The 15268-nt window shown below is 42.1% G+C and overlaps 1 protein-coding gene and 1 long non-coding RNA gene across 2 annotated transcripts in view; both read right to left on the minus strand.

The window, feature by feature from the left end:
* Positions 1-14597, minus strand: part of ENPP1 (ectonucleotide pyrophosphatase/phosphodiesterase 1) — a 44922-nt gene extending 30325 nt beyond the window's left edge. Inside the window, exons 1-3 of the mRNA XM_083434846.1 lie at positions 14158-14597; positions 2517-2589; positions 1220-1336 (exon numbers count right to left, since the gene is read on the minus strand). Coding sequence (XP_083290972.1) covers positions 1220-1336; positions 2517-2589; positions 14158-14361 — 394 coding nt within the window. The 5' untranslated portion in view covers positions 14362-14597. The remainder of the gene's footprint in view (positions 1-1219; positions 1337-2516; positions 2590-14157) is intronic.
* LOC310675068 lies at positions 10373-12924 on the minus strand. Its single transcript, XR_014509915.1, has 2 exons — positions 12700-12924; positions 10373-11139 (listed from the first exon to the last, which is right to left on the minus strand). It is a non-coding gene; the product is annotated as an uncharacterized lncRNA (long non-coding RNA).
* Positions 14598-15268: the final 671 nt, after the last annotated feature.

Consider the following 15268-nt stretch of genomic DNA (forward strand, 5'->3'; position numbering starts at 1 on the left):
ATCATTATGGCTTTGGCGTCTCCTATGCCAGGCCTGATATCCATACAATTCTAAATTCCTGAAACATGACAGAAAAAAAGTGTTAAACTGCCTTTATGGTTTAGCTCCCTTTCAAGTCAGGATACAACTTCCTATTCATGCTGAGAACAAAACCACTACACCTTGCTGATGTGGCATCAGTCTGAATTATCAGTAAAAACAAAACAAAAAACAACAACATTAAATTTGTATTACTTTTCATGCATCCCCACTGACTTTCACAGAACTGCTAGTGAAACTTAACAAAGTAGTAATGACCCATAGGTTTCCATGGTGGGAAGAAGGCATGACATTAATAGGATACAGTAGTACCTCGGTTTATAAACTTAATCCGTTCCAGAAGTCTGTTCTTAAACCGAAACTGTTCTCAAACCAAGGCGCACTTTCCCTCCTGCCACCAGTACCCTTCCACCATTCAGATTCCGTTCTTAGACTGAGGTAAAGTTTGCAAACTGGGATACTACTTCCAGTTTTGCGGAGTTCATAAACCAAATAGTTCTTAAACAGGGCTGTTCTTAAACCAAGGTACCACTGTATGGTGTTTTCTGTGAGTCAAGTATTAGGGCCGAGCTAGGCATTGGGTGGCAAACGTCTGGAAACATCAGATGAGTTGACAGTGGTGAGGCATGTTTTGAAGGGAGAAAGCAGAAGCCAGATGCTTGCCTGAAACCTGTTCAACCATTTCAAAAATGCCCCAGCCATTTCAAAAACATATATGGGAACCACAGGTGGTGAGAAATAGCTCAGAGGAGAGGACTTAAGGGGGAAAGTAATAGGTAGGAGAGAGAACCCAGCACACCTTTCTTCCCCATCTACCACTCCTACCTTCCAGTTCATTCCCTCTACCACTAATCTTTAGATAGTCTGAGGGACCAGCAATATACAGGGACATCTGACCTAGTCCTTGTATGCAGTAATTGAGTTGTTTTGCCTGCAGAAAACTCTGTCATTTTCTAAAATGTCTAAGCACTTTCATGGAACAGCATCAATAACCGCTGCAGTCTTAGAAGCAGCATTTTGTTTAGGAAAAATGCAGAGTGTTTTGATCAGACTATGATGGTTTGAAATGGCAATGGGACAGCTGTAACAGGACAGCAGCTGGTTCATGTCTCCCAGCTCACCCACATGCTAAGCTGCTTCAAGAACGGGAACAAATTTTATACAAAAAAGTGATGCTTACCCGGTTCTATACAGGCTTCTTGGAAATCTAAACAGCAGTTTCCAAGTTTAACACATTCTTTGTCACAGCGGCAACTTCCAAATGTTCTCTCATAGCAACGGCCTTTGCAGGTTTTGACTGAAATGTTTCATATTTACTTGATGTTAGCAATTGAACATTGATACTACTTTAATTAACATTTCATCATGGACCCAGGAGTAAATTTGCATGAAAAAATAGATACCCTTCACTAATTCTTAGTCTAACAAAAAGTACTGTGGGAATTGTGCCTGGATGGCGAGCAATCTGCGAAGAAATATATGAGGGACAGGCATGAGCCAACAGGCTTCCACTGCAACCAGTAGAGATTGTGCATCAATACTGCTGTTTTGATTAGTTTTTCTTCCTCATCAGAAAACTTAGCTCAATGGATCTGTGCAGAAGCAATAGAATATGCCATTTCCACCAGCGATAATGATAAAAGTAATCCATTTCATGCTAACCTCAGTCCTACCCACAACTGAAAGCAGAACTCAAATGATGTCCCTGGGCTCTGCACTGGCCTAGAAGTAGGAAAAATTTTAAATCTGCTGACTGAAACATCTCCTTCATGTGACACACATAAATATTTCTACCCATGCAATTCCTCAAACAGCTCATTTAGCATACAATGCAAGTTTGGTATGTTTGCTTTTTCTGCAGTATGTTAAGTGTACCATTGGCACAGCAATGTGGAAGCCTTTGCATGAAACATAACCAACATGAGAACCACAGATATAAACACAATGTATTAATCACTGTGCATGGGCTTTATGGAAAGGGACTTCATAGGATGGCAGTCTGACTTTCACTTGCCTTTGAGTGGAATTTAATGTCATGCAATTATGATTGTTCCATAAATGCAAGCATTTCTGCTTGCCCGATGGAACAGGCTCTCCTCCCCTACCTCTGTGTGGTCCTGGGGGTTCTTCCAACCCCCCAAGCCAATTTGGGGGCACAGAGCAAGGGGGGGAAGCCTCATTGCTCTAGCAGGATTCATTGTACCCATTCCCACAAGTGCACCTATCTGATTGAATCCCTCATTTAATTAACTAATATTTCCTTAACTGGGTGACAGGCCTAATAAAAACTTTATTATTTGCATTCAAAAATTGTATTACGACAAGACTGTTACGGAATTTTTATGACAAATGGAAAGATTCATAAATGGGAAAATGGGCAGAACCAATAGTGGATGCTGTGTACCTAATGAATGCAAGGTGAACCTTTTATATCTAAAGAAACTCAGCTACTTATATTAGCATTCTTCATTACTTACCATCTCTTGTACAGCTAGGTTTCAGCCCAAATATACATCCCAGGATTGTTGTTAGCACAATGACACATAATACCTAGAACAGAAGAGATAATAGCCGTCAATATATATATACTAATTACACCAATTCACATTGCTTATCTTCACTCATGCAAACAGAAGTAGTGCTTTTAATTACTTTTTCTTGAAATGAAGCTGGCCCTGGTGACTCCAACACAATCCTTCCAAGAGCTGATTTAATTAGCAACAAATGAATGATTGATGATGAAGATTTTCAGAGTGAATTCAAATTGCAGGCGACAGAAGTTGCACAATTCTGCCCAGTCTATGCGATCACAGCTCTGACATGTTGTCATCATGTGTACAACACATGTTTACTGTACACTATGCAGAACAACACACAGGGCACACATTAGATATGTTCTTTGGAAGTTCTTAATCAACCAAGAGGGTAAACAGCAATCAATCAACATCCCCCAAAACTGTGAAGTTAAAGCAGCATTAGGGAAGTGATACAAGAAACCTATTCTATATGTTCAGCTAGAACTGCATGTTACATGTCTCATGGAACATGACAGCCAGGCATTTAATTTGTCCCACCATAGCATCTAGGACACCTTAGTTATGTTGTTATATCCTCTTCCCCACATCTAATGCATAAATGGCTGGAATTGGGAATGGGTGTGGAAGCAAAGCAGGTGCCATAATCGTAAGTACCACAGGCCCAGGGATGTAAGAAGACAGTGATTCCCATTCAATCCTTTCCCCCATGCCCATGGCACTGGGCCAGGCAGGGGCCACGCTGTTGGCCCGCTGAGCTGTGCACCCAGGTGCACCCCTCGTTCTGACTTGTCTTCATCACAATCAGTGTTGTTTCTGTTCTGCTGCACTTCAATTTCTACCAAAGCGTCTGTTATTCATCTCACTGTTCATTCATTTTCTTGAAAGCAAATGCAGTTTAAATGCAGAAAAGGTCATTGAATAAGTTTCATTTGCAGGCTAGGGGTGATGGGTGGGGGCCAGTGCTGGATTGGTTTCTGTTCCTGACATAGGGCAAAACAAGTGAACAATGAAAATTTCTGCTTCTGTATTCATCAGAATTATCTGGCATACCTAAGCTACAATGTAGCAACCATAGAACAATTACAGCCGCCTTCTCTTCACAAACACTAAGGTTGTGGACACCAAGAGGAGCCTTGCATGCACACAACTTCTCCAGCTGTGCTAAAGTTTTAATGTTGTCACTTCACACAAATAGAAGAGGGTTATTGTGCTCTTTTTCTCTCCTGGATGCCATCTGGTATCTGTTGTGGTGCAGGCAAAGGATGAAAGTTAAGTCACATCTTGGGGTTTTCCCAGCATCACAGAAAAGTTCTAATTACATCAGAATAGGAAAACTGCACATTTCTGAGCATGGTCCAACAGAGCTGTTCCAGTGAAAGTTCCACTTAAATGCAGGGAAATGTCACAAGAGCAGAACACTGATGGATGGTGCCAAATGTGGTAAATGTTCTAAGAGAAATAATAATTTGTTTGTTTTTATTATAAATGGAAGCTTCTTTCTAAAGGGATAAGAGCATAGAACGGTTTTCAGATTGTCTTTCTGAAAAACAAGAAGGCAAAATTGGTACATTTAGAATTCAGCTACTGGTAGCAAGAGTAAAAACCTCAAACCTCAGACGGTTTACTAAAAACCGGACAATGCCTAAATACCACCATGCCACCTCTCTAAATGCCACAGCTGAATAGTTTCACATTACAAGTGGATATAACTCATCTAAATGAGTAGTCCTCATAATATCATCATGGTTGGTAGAGAGAGGATGAATCCCTTCCTGTGGTGAGGAAGTCTTACAGAAATGATAATGTTACTTCTGAGCTGCACTGATTCATGTCATTTTGGGTTCTCATGCAAGCCACACACAGGCAAGTTCACAGCACCACAAACCTCAGAACATTACAAAAATATTCATGTGTTTACAACAAGTGCATAGTACCTAGAACTTGGAAATGTTGAGCCATATGATTAGCAAGAACATCCCAGTGATTTCGACAGAACAAATCAAACTGGAAGATGAACATTTATGAAAATGATCCATAACCATTCATTTTATTGGATACACAGTACAATTAATTTTTAGTAAATAAACAGTATGAGTATCTGATGTGATACAGTAGTCCTATAAGGGGTTACAATTGTAAGTTATCAATAATGTTTCCCATAACAATATACCAATAACCACTTTCAGTAGGGTGGCACTTTTACATTGACCCAGCACTCACCACAAGCAAAATTAGGTTGTGGATGCCAACTTTCAAAGAATAAGATGAAGCTCAATCACGTTTCACTTTGTTTCCATGCATCTCCAAAGAACAACATGGTCCTAGTCCAAGCACCACTTGAAGATGCTATAGAGAAGGAATGGCCACAAACTATGCACACTTCTTAGTCTTTGATGAATTTCCTTCCCTTCTAATTATATTTTGTCCAATTTAACAAATATCCTATCCCTCATTTGTCACAGTTTTACCACCCTCTCCCTAAACCTGGGAAAAAGTTAAGCAGCCTCTCTCAGCTATTCTTCAAACAGCTGAGCTCCATTCAAACGCACTAATCCAAATTGCTCTGGAGTTAGAAAGAAAAGTTGAAGAAAGATACCAAATCTTACTCTGAACAGGTGTAAAAACGTTTGACTGCAGCTGGTGGAAAATGCAAAGCAATGATTTGTGGGGGGGGGGGGGGGATTAATTGGTTTTCAAAAAGTGTAATTTGACCTTTCCATTAATTGCAGCTTCCGATTTCATTCTTGAGCAAGAGAGTCACAATGATATATGGAACTTTGGAAGAAAAATTTAGAGTTGGCTTTGGGGTTACGGAGAAAAGAAGAAAATGTTCTGGTTTATTCTGAGAGGTATTTTTGTGCTTGTTTATATTGGAACAAACAATTGTATTCAAGCCATGAGCTTTTGTCTCCTTACTGCTTCCTCTGTGTGGGAGGAAAACAGAAAGCATCACCTTGCAAACATTATAGGCAATGGCAGCAGGTGGTCAGATAAGTGGGGAAACATTTTCTCATCTAGACAATGAACACTAGGGCATAACAGTTTGGAAGATCTTCCAGATGAAAACCAATTAGACTATGAAAGCAACATGATTTTGGTCCTGATTTGCCCATGTTTGCTGTTCTGCAAATAAGCATTGTAAGAAGAAATTATGCAGTCCAAATGGTTTGAGGGTCCAAGTGTGTGTCAAGGGAGGCAAAACATTTGTGGTGGTGGTCATTACATCTTTTGTAATGTTAGTAAGGTGGTCCTAACATCTTTGAAAAACACGCACACACCTCAGAACAGAATAAAAAAATTCCTTCCAGTAGTACTTTAGAGACCAACTAAGTTTGTTATTGATATGAGTTTTCGTGTGCATGCACACTTTGGGTGGGGAGGGGTATTACTCAGAAGGGTGGTGGGAATGGGTGATTGGCTGATAGGTGTGGCAAACCTGTTGACAACTGTTAACGACTGCAATTGGTCTTACAGGAAAAAGCAAGGGGTGACCAATTGCAAAGGGGTGACCAATACCATTCTAACCCTTCCTTCCATTTTACCTGCATTAAGATTCCTCATGCCTTAAAACAGCAAACTTTTGCTCCTGTTTTTTCTGCAAGTTCAGCTCTTACTTGAATTCCCAGTAGTGATGTATGTATGGAAGCTGGACCATAAAGAAGGCTGATCGCCGAAGAATTGATGCTTTTGAATTATGGTGCTGGAGGAGATTCTTGAGAGTCCCGTGGACTACATGAAGATCAAACCTATCCATTCTTAAGGAAATCAGCCCTGAGTGCTCACTGGAAGGAACAGATCCTGAAGCTGAGGCTCCAATGCTTTGGCCACATCATGAGAAGAGAAGACTCCCTGGGAAAGACCCTGATGCTGGGAAAGATTGAGGGCGACAGAGGACGAGAAGGTTGGACAGTGTTCTCGAAGCTACCAACATGAGTCTGACCAAACTGCAGGAGGCAGTGGAAGACAGGAGTGCCTGATGTGCTCTGGTCCATGGGGTCACAAAGAGTCGGACACGACTAAATAACTAAACAACAAGATTTAAAAGAAGCCAACCCAGTTGAATATCATTATTTCTTAAACGTATTTTGTTTAGTACCTCTGAAATTGTTGACAATTTCACACAAATTATGCAACCCTTCAGGATATTTCATGCAAAGCAGCCATTATCACCATAACACTAACATTGTTTCATGTAACCTGTCACCTTGGAGAAATGCATAGTTACAAAAGAAGGTCTGTATACTTTGCAAAGATCCAGAAATAATGATTTTGTTAATCAAATGCTCCGGAGTGCATGGAGTGTATTGAATAACTTAAGCCTTTGGTACTTGCATGGTGTGCTTTGTTAGGGTAAATTGAAAATGCAGGAATAACCAACACTTCCTTAGACACATATGTAGGAGGTGCCCTCTACCTTGTGTGTTTCCTTCCTGTGTGGAGTGAACTATCCAAGAGCGCAGCCTTATACTTTGCCACCAGTCAGCCATGCCAATTGCCAGCAAATCAGTGTGCAAAAGTACAATGTAAGTTATAGGGATCTTATATACTAAACCAGAGCTGGCCCTGTCCTGCCCCAAGACAAACATATGACTGCAGAAGCGTGGCATGTGGAATGCATGTGTTTTATATATACATAAAATTCAGTGGTAGTAACTGCATGATAAAAAACACTTCACATAGCTGAGACCAAACCCAGATTAGCTTGGATTTTCCAAAGGGCTAGTCTTGCCATGCTTTGAATCATGATGTACTTATTTGGCAGCCACATATGGATGTCATGGTCAATCACCCCTCAGAACTTGGAAACAGTCATCCCACCACCACACCTATCCTTCTGGTTGCCTGTTTATTTATTGTGTGGTTGCAGAACATACATTGCTTGAAGTCAGCCAGTGGCAGTGCTTAGTCAGTTTCTCCTATATGAAACCATTGTGTTTGCAAATGCCTTTCAGCTTGCTTTGACCTTTAGCAGCTCAGGGTTTACTTTTAACAGAGGTAAATTTATTATTATTCCTAAACTTCACAAAGCAATATGCCGAAGGGCTAGCCTTATTAGCAGCTAAAATGGATGTTCTCCAAAACTATTGGTATGTGCGGTTCTACTGAAAAGAACAAGATAATTTTGAATGAATCATTGCCAGTCATTGTGAATAAGCATTCAAGTGTATATTAGGAAATTATGGCTCATTTTCATGCAGGAGCAGGCACTTAACTAATAGCTGACATATCTAAGTACAGAAAGTGCAAAAGGATTGTTTATATGGCCAAGTTCAACAGAGAGAAACACGAAAGGTAAGACAAATTCACTCTTATTTAAGATAACTCGTCTGGCTTATTTTCCTTGAATTGTTCTAGCACAATATTGAATCTATCACAACTTTCCTCTGAAAAAGATTAGCGTACCTGACTAAATAAAAGCAAACATGGTTAGGTTGTTGTTCCTACTGCTTCAGTGCTTCCCCTTTCACCACTCTGAATTTACAACAAAACAATATGACAGGCAGCACTTCTTACATACAAAACTGGTGAGTTGTTGTTTTGCTGTCAAATTCTAAAATAGAAATACACAATAAGGAAGATGCCTTATAGCAAAGCAGGCCATTGGTCCACCTTGCTTAGTACTATCTACACTGGCTGGGAGCAGCTGTTCAGGATTTCAGGCAGGCATCTCTGCTAACCCTGCCTGGAGATATCAGTGATGGAACCTAGGACCTCCTCTACATGCAATGTCAAGTCCAGCAAAAGCTAGAGAACCACAAGTTCCCCATCTCTGTTTAGGAGGCTTATCAGATTATTAATGAGTTGAAATCAAGAAACAGGACCAAGCTGTTGGAATGGTTAAGTGGGGTTCATCATGGGCTTCTTCTCTCATGGCAACAGGGCAATACTCTGCATGCTCACTCAAAAGTAAGTCCCGCCATGTTCGGTGAGGCTTATTCCTAAGTAAATGTGAATAGCACTGCAGCCATGGAGATACAGGCAAGCAGGGACAAAAGCCTGCAAATGTAGGTGCACGGTCCAGAAGAGCCAACAAGTTCATTAGGAAGTTGAGGTATAAAGTTACAGCTGTACATTGCCAAAAACTGTAGATATTTATTCCCTGGCAAAGAACCACCTGCTCTTTGATGTGTATGCCAAAGCACATATGATTTAAGGGCATATGACTCAGGGTTGCCTCTTTCTGTTAAAAAGACGACAATTATGCATTCTGCCAGGAATGGTGTAGTTTTCCAAGGAATCACACTACTAAATGGCCCATGCTATATAATACTGGACTTGTAAATTGTGATTAATTGCTCGTGTTCATATCAAACAGCATTCACTTAGAAGTTTTATTTCGAAAACACAGACAGACAGTGCTCTCCCCCCCCCCAATTGAACTAGATCTGTTAGCTCTTAGATATCCTGTCCTTTTTCTGTTAGACTAACTTTGGTATGAAATTAGTACAGCAAAATGATTTTAATCCTGGCTCACATACTTGTATAGATGCAAACAGCACCATTCCTTCACCTGGGTAGAAGTGATTGCCATCAAAAGTTCAAAGCACACAACCAGACAGGGGTCAATTTGGAGGGGGGGGAGAGTTATTAATACAAAAATCAGCAAACTTGGATAAATATCAGCAATTCCAGTCCTGGGAGTCCTGGGAGAATCTATAGAATTTGAGACTTGATAGGCAGGCGTCAAACCATCAGGAAGGAGGCTGGAGGAGATACCAATTACATGGTTTCTGCTGATTCAGGCATGCTTATTCGTGGCTTACCTGGCTTGTAAAGGAGATAAGAGTCCACACACTCCCTTACACTTTTTGAATCCCTGTGCACCAGATCAAACCTGAAAGATAGACGATTGGCCTCAATGCTTTACAGCACATTGATAGATCTATAGAAAACTCTGATGGCCTTCTCAAGGCTTAGGAGCCACTATTGGAAACCTGGATAAATAACATCAGGACTCTCTTGCAGGAGAGTTATAAGAGGAATGCCAAAAAAGGATAGGTTTGGTATCTGCACCTCTTCTGCAGAAGTAAGGGTCAACACTCTGTGTATCCCCCAGCCTCTCAATCTTCTATGTGGAGAGGTCATGTGGGGGCCCGTACTGGATGTGGGGTAAAGCACAAGGCACAAGGTCCCTTTGACAAGGTGACTCTTTACAAGCACATGAACAAACCGTGTTCATTAATACCTTGGTGCATACTTTCTTTGCTTCCATACTACACTCTGCCTTGTAAAAGCTTGTAACTGGAACAACTTTGTGTGGTAACATTGGTTGTTTAAAGAAAATAATAAAAAGTTTGGAGGCGCTACCAGATTATTTGCTTTTGAGCACTTGCCCTGATATGTTTGCAGGGAGATTAGAGAATGTTTACTAAGCATTTGTGTCTGTTGTTGCAAGATTAGACGGCATGGCATCATAGCAAGTGTATTTTCTCATCACTTTGCTTATCACAAAAAGTACGACCTTTTGGGGGAAGCTGGTTTCTTGCACAAGACCTCCAAATCAACTGTAATTGTGCAACCTGAGTTTGTTAGTATGTGATTGAATCCCATCCAAAAATAACAAGTCTGGAAGCACCCTGGCTTTTAGTAACACACTTCTTCACCCAGTCCTTTGGGGGAACTTGATGTAGCAATGTCAGCTTCAACTGATGTCATCTGCTGTCTGCTGTTATTTATTGTTGTTTGATATTTTAATTAGTTCTGTGATCTTGTATTTTATAATTAACATTTAAATTACTGCAAACCACTCTGAGATCATAATTGATTAAGAGTGGCTTAGAAACTGATGAAATAAGTTGTTATTTCAGGTATTTATATACCACTTAATATTTAAAAATTATAAGCAGTGAAATTAATGAAACAAGTCAATTGAATAATGTATAATTAAATAAATTATCAAAATATAACGGCTCCTAATCCTCCATTCTAGTCACACTCTGTTCGCAGATGCAGTTCATTGATGACTAATCACTATGCAATGTCTCCAAGTGGGAATATTCAAATCTTCAACGGTTCAAGACATCTACTTTTAAGCATAAAATGTTATATCAGAAGCAGTCCTGAAACCACCTTTGGTATCCCAAATACCCAGAGGTAGCTTCTAAAATAGAGAACATTTCATATCAATGCACCAAACACACTACATTCCACTGTCCTACAGACACATTCATCATACTCCATTCTCTCTCTCTGCTCCTCAGCTTCCCGTCTACATTGTGTATTCTCGCCATACTGTATTCTTGTTGGAAAGGCCATTATGCAACAGTGCTTAACAACTTGATATTTTTAACAAGATTATTTAAAATGCAATCTTAACCCCCACTGCCCTGGAGTAAGCCCTGCTGAATTCAATAGGACTTGCTTCTGAGTAGACATGCTTAGGAACGCACTGTTATTGCTTCAAAGATACAGCATTGGTCCATGCATCCTCCTCCTAGAAAAGGCCCATATAGTCATGTTGGTTCATAGAAAAATCCAGAGTAGAGCAATACATTTCTTAGGACCAACCAAATGTCACAAAATAGTAAGGAAGCTTTTCACTTCTTCAGAACTCTTCACCAGGCTGGACATTAAACAAACCGTTGGCGAGAAAGAGAGAAATGGCATGATGTTAAAACAAAAAAGTTTGTAGTTTTAATAGTCTAAAAGATAGAGGAGACTGAATGGAGAGTAAACTGGAGCAGACTATACAGTAAGTTACTTTGAGTTTAATTCTTTGGAGAAAAGGGACTGATAAAATAAGAATAAGAGTAATATTGTGGTCTTTATGAGATAGAAAAAACCAGTCATGGCAGATCTTCCATTACTTTGAAAATATAAAATCTAGTCATTACTCAGATCTATTTTTTTTTCATGCTATCCATTCCTATCATTCTTTCTTCTCTACTATACTGTAGAACAGCAACATATTCAAGATACTATATGACTAACTTTACAAAGGTCATAGTCCATACCTCAAAGGTTTTATGGCCTACTGTGCACAACCCAATTAATCAGTTTAGAACCTGACAGCAGGTGAGCCTTCATATTTTAGTCATATAGCCAAGCATCTTAATTGCTCATTATGTTACAGAACAGATTGGGAACGTTTGACCTAGAGAGGGAAAGGCAATTCTTTTTAAATTGATATGTACTTCTATTTTTAAAATTTGTAAAGGCTTAAGGAACAATTCTCCTCTCACCTGCTGCACACATGATACAATGAAACAAGTGGAGAGTAAACCAATTCTAAAACTTTATTTGCCAGGTTCAGCAGTTATATTGGCCCTTGTGGGTAACTATGGGTGTTTCAAAATACTGTAGGCGCCAGTTTTGTTGAAACATGATGCAAGCCAGTGCTATTTTTCTAGAAATTGGGGTGCTGGAACTCACCATGAACTTCTCCCTTGTTCTCTTATACTTATACTAATACTAATACCTACTACTACTACTTTATTATTTATACCCCGCCCATCTGGCTGGGTTTCCTCAGTCACTCTGGGTGGCTCCCAGCAGAATAGAAAAAGCACAATAAAACATCAAAAATTAAAAACTTCCCTACATGGGGCTGCCTTCAGGTGTCTTCTAAAAGTCAGATAGTTGTTTATTTCCTTGACATGTGAGAGAGGGTGTTCCACAGGGAGGACGCCACTACCAAGAAGGCCCTCTGCCTGGTTCCCTGTAACTTTGCTTCTCCCAGTGGCAAAACCGCCCAACTGAGAGGTGTCAGAACTGAGTTCTGGTGAGTTCCAGCAGAGAAAAAGCCCTGATGCAAGCTATTTGAGTTGCAACAAACATTTCTTCAGACAATTCTCAGCTAGATACCTAGCAGGATTCCATTCCAAACAACCTTCTTAAGAGCCAGATAGATAAATTCCAAAAGATTAGACATATCTAATCACACACACAGCACACACACAAACCCATGCAGTTCTGCCTGCACTTAAGCATACTAAACAATGAGACAAAACCAGGGCTAGGACTTTTCAAACAAACATCAAAGATATCTCTGTTACAAGTCAAAGGGACTGTGATCCACTAAAGAGATTTAAGATTCCACACTCAAATCCTGAGATGGTGAAGGCTATGGTATCTCCAGGCTTTAACTACTACCCATTGAGTTGGGTCCAGAAGTGTGACTCACTCTTAAGAGCAGAACACTGCTGCATCAGATGTTCTCCTCTGGGACAGCCCTGACCCCAGCTAAGTATCTCAGAAAAGGAGTAAATGTGTAGAGGGATATATTAGCACACTTTCCTCCAGAATTCAATGTAAAGCGAAGTTCTCAAAAAGCGATTCTGTTTTATCAGATTTCCCATCAAAATATGATGAAGAAAAATGCTCAGTTCACCACTGGCATCACACTATGTAATTGACAGATTAAGAAAGATGGGTCAGCAATGGGAGTGGACATAAGGCATAATCATGCAGGGCAGGGTAGCAGCACAGCTGCATCTTAATATGACACTCACTGTCTTTGTTTGTTTATATTATTTTCCCACTTCATCCCAAGAACAGGTTATAATATAATCTTAACTCAGTTCACCTCCAAACCATTCCTTTGAAATAAATTATGCTGCAGTTTACACATGCAGGCCACTCCTGTGTAATGTGCAGTAATTAATCTGGAATAACTCTCGCTCCTTCACTGTGATAGTCAGTAATGCAGACTGCCATCCTCATCGCAGATGAGCTTGCATTAGAAAGGTGGGGCAATCCAACTTGCAAGTACTACTCTAAAGTCAAGTGCCAAGGAAAGTTTAAAGAGTGCAAATACCATACTAGACTCTTGAATATTAACTCACAGACACGAATCATTGACAATGTCAGCTATTAAGTCCAGTGTATGGCGAACCACCATTTCACCACACACCAAAGTTTTTCAATGCCCTAATATGAGTGTGTTTAAATCAGCTGGCTCCTTATTAGTGAATACTTTCAAAAAGGAAGATGCTGTGGTTAAAGCATATGTGGCATGCTCCTAACATCCTCTACTGTCTGATACAACACATGCAGGTGTGGAATGTGAGTAACCAATGTTGAGGAAATTTAATTCTGCACATGCTCAGAGATACCTGGTTCTTATTCACTTGTCGTTTCACATGTTACGGCACTGAATCATTGCAGTGAAAATTGTAGGTGGCCAATTTCAAACCTTCTCTCTCACATATACAGATTTTCCCCTGCATTGGGAGGAGATGACTTGCCAAAGGTCAGGCAGCATGTTTGCTGTTCCTAAATTAAAGGCATCCCACTCGGTGAAGCTGTGCTGCTGCCTAGGTGCTTTAGCAAAGCCTGCGTCACTTTAGGATGCGAGCCACGTCGTTTGGGTCCCTTAGCCAGATTCACAGAGTGGCCCAAGCAAATATTTGCTTCTCCCTCTGCAAAAAGACGAAGGTCACCAACCATCACTTTGGGAAGCTTGCCTTTGCCCAGCGAGCCCGTGACTGCGAGGAGGAGAAGCGTCCCCTTGGAGCCTTACGACAGCCCTGCGAGGTAGGCTACTTTGCCGGCCGGGGGTCGGGTTTTGCGCCCGCTCCGTCCCCGGGTCTCTCGAGGCGCCTGGCTCCGGAGCGGGGAAGGGGGCGGCGAGTCTCCTTACCAGGGAGAGGACTTTGTAGGGGTTGGGCTCCTTGACTTTCGCCCTGAGCGCCGCCGCTTTCTCCGGCTCGTCCGCCACCTCCATAGCCGCCAGCATGGGCACCGCGGCGGAGTTCTTCTTCTCGGGCCCGTCGCTGCCGAAGCCCTTCTCCAGCGGCGGAGGAGCCACCTTGGCTTGGCTGTTCCTCAGGCCGGCGTTCTCCATTCTCTCGCCCGGCGCCTCCTGCGCCCTCGGCTAATAAAAGGGCCGTGGCGGCTCCGCCCCCTGCCTGGCTTTGGCGGGCTTCCCTCAGGCCGCGCGAGGTGGGCGAGGGAAGAACTCGGCGCTCCGGGTTCCTCGGGTTCCTGCCTCGCCTCCCCCCGCCCGCACCCTCTGGCCGCGCGCGCTCTCTGGGGAGCCCGGTGGCTTTTTCTTCTTCCCCCATTCGTGTTCGCAGGAACCTTCCTCTGACGCGCACCCTTCCCGGGAGATGAAGAGGAGCCTATGCTGCTGGTCCTCCTGAAGGAGCTTTCTAGAGGATGGTCATCAGCATCACCACAAAGGCTTTATTATATATCTGTCAAGAAGCTGAGAAGATGGCAATGTGTGGCTCCAGAAGCCGGCGGCGCAGGAAGGTGACCGGGGTTGTTTACACGGGAGAGTGTGAAGAGGCAGCGTTTTCCTCTGCGGAGAGGAAGGGAAAGTGGGTGGCTGGGCGAGGGGAAGACTTCCAGCCTTCCTATTTACACAGGTTCTTCCAGAAATCACACCAGTGGCGTAGCGTGGGTTGTCAGCACCCGGGGCAAGGCAAGTAATTTGCGCCCCCTAACCCGTGGATTTGCGCCCCCTAACCCTTGGATTTGCGCCTCCTAACCCTAACCCCCAGATGTTGCGCCCGGTGCGCCCGGCCCCCCCCTGCACCCCCCACGCTACGCCACTGAATCACACTCACCTCTCCAGGCGAAAATGGAACAGAAGACGGACAAAAAAGATGGAAAGGCATCATCCAAAGATGGAACTGACTTTTTTGTCCCCCATGGACCACTTGGGAATTGGCTGGTGAATACTTAGTGGTTTTTCTGCCTGTTGTAGCAAGTGCCATGTGCTGTGCTAGGTGTTATATGATTATTAT

The sequence above is a fragment of the Podarcis tiliguerta genome (genome assembly GCF_965153285.1).
Source record: "Podarcis tiliguerta genome assembly, chromosome: 3".
Lineage (NCBI taxonomy): Eukaryota > Metazoa > Chordata > Lepidosauria > Squamata > Lacertidae > Podarcis > Podarcis tiliguerta.